At 36.3% G+C, this 7,630-nt stretch overlaps 2 protein-coding genes across 2 annotated transcripts; one reads left to right on the forward strand and one right to left on the reverse strand.

Moving 5' to 3' along the window:
* Positions 1-2,256: 2,256 nt before the first annotated feature.
* On the reverse strand, positions 2,257-3,875 carry LOC106445278 (rubisco accumulation factor 1.2, chloroplastic). The gene is made up of 2 exons (XM_013886793.3): positions 3,011-3,875; positions 2,257-2,929 (listed from the first exon to the last, which is right to left on the reverse strand). Exons 1-2 carry the CDS (start codon positions 3,801-3,803, stop codon positions 2,391-2,393), a joined length of 1,332 nt encoding a protein of 443 aa, XP_013742247.2. The 5' UTR covers positions 3,804-3,875; the 3' UTR covers positions 2,257-2,390.
* Positions 3,876-5,927: 2,052 nt separating this feature from the next.
* Positions 5,928-7,329, forward strand: LOC106449190 (protein LIGHT-DEPENDENT SHORT HYPOCOTYLS 2-like). The gene has a single exon (XM_013890985.3). The coding sequence runs from the start codon at positions 6,604-6,606 to the stop codon at positions 7,189-7,191; it is 588 nt and encodes a 195-aa protein (XP_013746439.2). The 5' UTR covers positions 5,928-6,603; the 3' UTR covers positions 7,192-7,329.
* Positions 7,330-7,630: the final 301 nt, after the last annotated feature.

Here is a 7,630-nt window from a genome sequence, read left to right on the forward strand (position 1 = left end):
TTTTTGTAATGCCAGTCACACTCTAAGATAATTTTCTTTAAACCTATCATTTTATATAAAAAAATTTAGTTAGCGTTATAATTGATGTGTGGGGTCGAGCGCCGAGGTTCAACAAATGGAGCGCACGATCGTTTTCCCATTACAATATTTTTATTTCGAAAGTTGAATCATAAGGTTTTCTTGAATATAAAAACAAAATAATATAATATCTACGCTGTATTTATTGGATTAAAATGAGTAGTGTTTAGGTTGACAAAAAAAAATGAGTAGTGTTTTCTTTGAACTTCATTCTTTTTGGTAAGAAGAGAATATGAATATTTTATCAAACCACCTCGCCGAATATCTAAACAATGACATACAAGAGATTTATGATCAATTTGCTACTATTGAATAATAGGATACTGTTTAAAAAAAGAATAATAGGATGCTCTTGCCATACATTTTTTAAAAAAAATTGGATAAATAAAGAGATTGAATTAAAAACTACACTGGGTGAATGTACAATTAATATGCGTTTATATACATGGTTTATTAAATAACGATAATATGACAATTTGTTTTTTTTTTTTTTTTTTGACATCGATGACAATTTGTTTTTGATAAAAAAAAGATCCTTTCAAAATTCAAGAGGGAATAACATAGAATTTGGCATTTGCATAGCTTTTATCAAATATTTTTTTTTTTGAAAAATGCTTTTATCAAATACTTGAATAGAATATTAAGTTTTTGTCATATTTATTGTAGATAATTCTATAAGAACAAGTACTTGTTCAACTCACTAAAATAATAACAAATTAACACAGTAATTGGCAGATCATAGTATATTATAAAGCATACACGTATGCAACTTATTTTAAATTAATCCGAGCAGAATAACTGAATGTTACTAGTTGTAGCCAAATTAGTAAATAGTAATGTAACTATATTTCCACGACTCATCATGGCAAAAGTAACCAATACACCTTTCTTTCAAGTTCGAGCCACCCCTCGTTATCATATTATCCATTGCCTAAATATTAATCGTCTTGTAATTTATTACTTCATTTAGTTTTTCCATTGTTCATCTTTTTCTTCTACTCAACAACTCTAAAAAAAAAAAAAACAACTCTCAACTAAAACATTAGTTTATAGTTTATACAAACATAGCTACACATTATTAATTGATAATTGAGGTTGAGAAAAAAACAATGGGTAGCTGAACACCTTGGGACAACATAACACAAAATAAAGTATATAACAATCTTTACGAATTTTCAAAAGTCTTATCTCTTTCACAATTAACATATTTCAGTGATTAACTATTAATAATGTATAGATAATGTATAAACCAGCATTTTCCCACTCCCATTGGGGAAACAATATATTTAGTGGTTCTTAACAATAAGAACAGTAACCATGCGTTTATGATCGGGTGGTACAAAGCGTTCCGTGAATCCGTAAGAGATCCGAATTCGAATCCGCTGCTAACTTAGATAAACATGGCGCGTGGTTACTGGGACTTTTCACTTTCTCTCTTCGGGGAAATGTTTACTTTTTTTAGATAATGTATAAAAATGAAAGATTGTCACTGCACTTATATATATTACCTTAAAGATTATTATTCTTTTTGATGTAATTAATCTTTAAAAAGTAAGTTGTGTAAGAAAGTAGTATGGATGTAATTTTACTAATTTGTGTTCTCTCTATGCAGCTGAAATGGCAAAGTGCTCGCTGCCTCCTACGTTGAGTGTCTCAAAATACGCTCCGTTAATACATAGTATGAAAGTTTGTAGCTTCAGCTCATTTCCCTCAAAAGTAGTCAATCAATGAAATCACTTTCTCTATGCATATATCTAAAATCATACACATGCATATCTATCTATATATATATAGACATATGAATGCGTTTGCACAAACATGATAATAACATTTTCAAGGTGAAGATTAAGCAGTGATACGCTCCCTGCAACTTCCTGTGAATCTAATTTTCGGCATTAATCTAGATTCTAGACTCGTGTTAAAATTACATCATCAATGGTGTCTGATATCTATTATGGCCGGTTGTTTTTTAAACTACTGGAGCTTTGAACAGATTAAAGTAATATTGCTAGGTGCCTATTAATATCTGTCATGCAGAAGGTCTGAGTTCCATACTTGACGCTAATTGCTTCACCGAGTTCTTCTTTGTTTGATCTCTGTCAAGAACGTGTGAAATGATTGAAATCATTTTCAGGTCCCAAACTATTATAGACATTGGTTAATAAACATTCACCAAAATTAACGAGAAAATCTTTGCTGTCTCTTCTCATTGTGTCTTAAAACAAAAACTTTCAACCTTTATCCAAAAATTATACATGATCATGCCTCAAAATGATTCTATTACAGAACATGGGGGTATTGATTCTACACACTCACTCCCAGTTCTCATGACTCGTCTGCCAATCATCATCATCTTCTCTCGGCGGCCTCACCACCAAAAGAACCATCCCCAAACTCTCCCCAACACTCCCTTCCTTCAACACCGATCCTTTCTTCAGCTTCAGCCCACTCTCACCCGCCACAAGATAGTACCCATCATCAGCCTCCACCGCACTCCTCTCCCTATCCACCACCACAAGCAACGGCTCCTCCTTTCCGTCAGGCAGCACCTTCCTATCATCCCTAAAAGAAACCGCAACACCGCCTCTCCCGATCGCCGCCACGGGCTTCCACGACGGAAGAACCACCCATCTCTTCCACCCTCTCTCCGCCTCAACAACCTTAAACTCCCCTCCCGCATTAATCTCCCTCGGAGCTTCCACAACGTTCCTCTCACCTTCCTCCGCTTTACAGACAGGTAAAACAACAACAGAGCTCGCTCCTGCCACCTCACCGAACTTAAGCCTCACTACAGGAATCGTAACGGCTTTAACTTCCTCCACCTTCACCTTCTCCTCCTCTTCCTCCCCTCCTATTTAGTAAACCGACCGGTTTAATATTCTGTTACGCGGTTTAATAGTTTGTTACGATTTTAACCAGAAATTAAATATACCTCCGTGCAACTCTTTCTCCAGCTTCTTCTTCGCCTTCTCTGACTCAGCCGCGTCCAACGCCAGCTGGAGCATCGACGTCCTCTGCTCCGATGGATTCTTGTTCTCTCTGCTCTGCCTATAATACAAGAACGCGAGGCAATCTCCGGGGAGATTGTAATCGAAATCCACCCAGCCGACGTCTCCGCGGCGGCTAGGGTAATCCTTAATCGCACGCGCGAGGTCCTGAGCCTTTTTCGAGTCGAAGCTCCGATCTATGATGTAAGTCGCGGCGGCGACGCGCTGCGTGGTGCTGAGGAGGCGGATCTCGTAGAGAAGCTCCGCGCCGCCGGTGTCGAAGGCCGCGATGAGCTCCGGTTCGTGGAGGGACTGAGCGATCGAGTCGCGGACCTTGGTGCCGACGATGAGGCGGTTCTGCTCGATGCTGGAGATTCCGGTGAGCTCCTCGATGTTCGGAGGGGTGAGGCCTTCGGCGTAGAGGGAGGAGATGAGGGGGGCGTACTCGAACCATAGGGCTAAGCGGCCGGCGAGGATTTCGATTTTTCCGGCGGAGTCGAGGGAGCGGAATTGCGGCGGGACGGGGGAGGAGGGAGGGCGGAAGGGTTGGTAGAGGTTTTGGCGCGCCGGCGGGTTTTTGGGGATCATGTTTTGCGGTTTGCGGGAGACGTTGGCGGTGACGGTTAGAGTATGTGGTGCTGGGTTAACGGGTCGGGTTATCGGGTTGGTGGGGAACCCATGGGTTGTGGATTGTGTGAAGAGTGAGGATTTGAGGATGGTTGCTGTGAGAGAAACCATGGTGTGTGTGAGTGAGAGGTTGTTAGCAGAGTGTGAAGAAGAAGATTGGTAGAATTTGCCTTATCTCAAGAATTGTTGAGATGTTAACCGATGTTTAACCGGATGTAAACCGGATTGGTTAAAAAGTTCGCATATTCGATCTAGATCTTTTGGGGCCACTTGATATTTCTTCTCTTCTAGTGGAGGATATTGACGTTAACATATCATCGTTAAATCTCTTAAACAAGTGCTGCTGTAATGACTTTTACTGAACAGATATGCTATGTAATGACTAGTGGTAATTTAAATGGAAAAAAAAAACGGTGAAGGATTCGTTTTCTTCAAAATTTGAAAAATGTTTCGGTGACTACTAGCCACTAGGTATTAACTCGAATTATAAGTTTTTGTATCCAATTATGCTAATTTAAATACAGCATTTTGTAAACCAAACATATTTAACCTGAAAACGGGACCTATGATACAGTTAGCCCAATAGATCTGAAGACTTCCTAAATAGGCCCAACAAGAAAAATCATTTTAATCTACAATGGGCCGACCATAACCTTCGTTATCACGCATGATATCTCAAACTTTCGACCTAATTAACACCATGATCTCTCAAAATCATCATCTATACTATACTATATATAGGAAAAATACATATGTAGTCTGAATTTTTCTTATGGTACTTCAGTTAAAATAGAAATTTATTGTCAAATTCAATCAAGTAACCGAATCATCAATTGATACTTTTGATATGTCATCTTCAGAAGTACGGGTACATTCTTCGATTTCAATAGCTTTGGTATAAACAGATTGCAAAAACGTTTTACAATTCATTAACACTTTAAAAATAGTTATATTTGTAGCTTGCTTCTTTTGGTTGAGGATTATCTACCAAAATACGATTTTAATTTATTAGTCAAGTAGTTCAATGATGTTTTGGCAGATTTTTTTTAAATGAATGAAGTTGATCATCTATATATCAATCAAAACGTATATGCCGAAACAAGAATAAAACTTCACATCTTAAATAGTAATCATGGTTTCATGAGTGAGCAAATAAGTTATTAAGCCAGTCGTTTTTCTAAGAATTTGTAAGGAAAAAGTAAACAACAATAAGTTAGATTTGTACATACTTTTTGACCTGAATCACGTGTGTACAATCACATTACCAATCAAAAACAGTAATTTAAATGAAACATGCAAATGAATATGAGTAATATAAATAAATAATTATTAGTTGTGATAAACTACTAAAGTATATCTATTCTATTAAAACAGCAGCATGACCTATTGATATATGTGTAGTCCAACTGAAATTACTTTTAAAATAACTGCTTTATTCTACAAAATACAAAAGTAATACCAAACCTTATATATCATAACCTCTCCTTTTTTGAGCCAAATCGAAACCACTTCTTTTATTCCTATATTTTAGGGATCCACTACTCTTATCTTAACCAATTAAAATCTATGTTTATATAATATATTTGAGTATGTAACAAAAATGATGACATGTTCGACTATAATCCCTGTAGCATGTTTCGCCAAAAAAATATGTTAATATACTTTATAAAGAATATGATCATATATGACATGTTCCATATAATTCATCCATATGTGCAATTAAAAAAGCCCAGTGTTATTCAATTTTAATGGGTTTTAATGAACGACCTATATATTGTCAAATATGTTTGATATATATATATATTTTAAATGGTTATATGCACTGATTTATATATTTAATAACTTTAAGAATATTTTAATTTATTTGTGATTTTGGATATTCAAAAAAAAGATATTTCCATTGACAATTATATATAACTATTAGCTATTACTACACATTGAAATTAAACATAGGTATTCTGATATCTATTCTGGTACGAATCGATTCTTTCAAGTTTTTGTGTTTATATATATAAAAATTAAGTTTTTCGGAAAAAAATTAAAACGAAAAATATACCCGCCCAAAGGGCGGGTTAGAATCTAGTGTTCTAGTATAATAGCATGCCAATTCAAACAAAAAAGTTAGTTAAGCAATATACACAATTATTCGACTTGTGAACTTTCGTCCGGAATCAACTACAGTATTAACAAAATAAAGTTATTGAAAATCACGAAAACATTTGCGTCTCGTTTCTCCAGTTGACCCAGTACTCACCATCTATCTCTTTTACCTATATAGAGTTATCTTTTTATACACTATGTATGTATAACAATAAGTCCTCTTCTGCTATTTATCTTCCTGTGTTGTGTCTTAAATGGAAACTTGTGATTATTGATGATTAGTCTGGCGACTTATATCTCTTTCTCTCTCACGCTATAAGTGAGCTTATAATGTTTTTGCAGCTATATATGTGAGCAACTGTCAATGCATTTTGCTATCCATCTACTCTCTCTATAAAAGAAAAGAAGAAAAACACAAAAAGACAATAACAAAAATTAAGAAAAGGAAAGAAATTCAACTTTGATCTCTTCCACTTATATCTCTCAGCTTCAAAGGTCTCTCTCTTCCTTTTTTTGCAGGTTTTTCCACTTTGTCTCACTATTTCTGCACAACACCATCACCAAATCCATCTTTTTTTTGTAGCACCTACCTCAATAGTACCAGGAAGTATTTAAGTCCTCTATCTATCTCTTCTTGTAATTAATGAGCCAAGAAGTTACATCCATCCACTTCTAAGTCTCAAGACTAAACCTAATTTTTTCATTTTATGAGGTACTAAAAGCCTAATTTCTTCTGGCCTAAAGCTTTCAAAATCAAGAAAAAGAACCCTAATCTCTCCAACCCTACTTTGGATCATATCTTTTTTAAGTTATGGATCTGATCTCTCAAGAGCACAATATCAAGAACCCTAATACCACTCTCACAACACAGCCTTCTTCTTCTTCTTCTTCTCCACCATCCTCTAGCCGCTACGAGAACCAGAAACGCCGTGATTGGAACACTTTCTGCCAATACCTTAGAAACCATCGTCCACCGCTCTCGCCACCGTCTTGCAGCGGCGAACACGTCCTAGAGTTTCTGCGTTACCTTGACCAGTTCGGAAAAACCAAAGTCCACCACCAAAACTGCTCTTTCTTTGGCCTCCTAAATCCTCCGGCTCCTTGTCCTTGTCCTCTCCGGCAAGCTTGGGGTTCACTTGACGCCCTTATCGGTCGTCTCCGTGCCGCCTACGAGGAGAACGGTGGAGTTCCAGAGACTAGCCCTTTTGGCTCACGTTCAGTCAGGATTTTTCTCAGGGAGGTTAGAGAGTTCCAGGCTAAATCTCGTGGCGTTAGCTACAAGAAGAAGAGGAAGACGGTCAATAACAAGCAAATAACTCAATCGAGTTCTCAGCCGCCTCTACAGCCGCAGCCACAACAGCATCAGCATGGTCAGTCTATTATGTCTAATTATAATTAATTACCACGGTCAACTAGATGATATTGTACAACTTCGATAAATGTACGTTCGTATCTATCTATTTATACGTACCATTCCCTTGTATTTGTGTAATGTAATATCCCTACTTTACTCCATCCACCGCTATTGTTTCTTGAACTAGTGTTTTGTCTTTTTAATAATTGGTCTTATATATATATATAGATTATGAGTATCTTAACCTCTTCTGTAAATCACAATCATTCAAGATAAAACATCAACGTTTTATAAAATCGATTCTCGAACATTATTTAACTAACTGATATCAGATGACGAATAAATATTTTATCCTGTCAGTGATAGTAATTAAATTACATAATGTAACAAGTTTTGTCGTTAATAAAACGTATACTATGACACGGAATAAATGCACAGAAAGTTGACGGTGAGTACATATGTAAATACCATATAACAAAGGTAA

Source organism: Brassica napus, chromosome C1 (assembly GCF_020379485.1).
Source record: "Brassica napus cultivar Da-Ae chromosome C1, Da-Ae, whole genome shotgun sequence".
NCBI classification, from domain to species: domain Eukaryota; kingdom Viridiplantae; phylum Streptophyta; class Magnoliopsida; order Brassicales; family Brassicaceae; genus Brassica; species Brassica napus.

What these genes read in the sequence shown, in the direction of transcription:
- LOC106445278 (XM_013886793.3), bottom strand. Translation starts at nt 3,803, where the DNA reads ATGGTTTCTCTCACAGCAACCATCCTCAAATCCTCACTCTTCACACAA. An exon ending in GGAGAAAGAGTTGCACGGAG is followed by an intron (nt 2,930 to 3,010) that starts GTATATTTAATT and finishes TTTACTAAATAG; the next exon opens with GAGGGGAGGAAGAGGAGGAG.
- LOC106449190 (XM_013890985.3), top strand. Translation starts at nt 6,604, where the DNA reads ATGGATCTGATCTCTCAAGAGCACAATATCAAGAACCCTAATACCACT.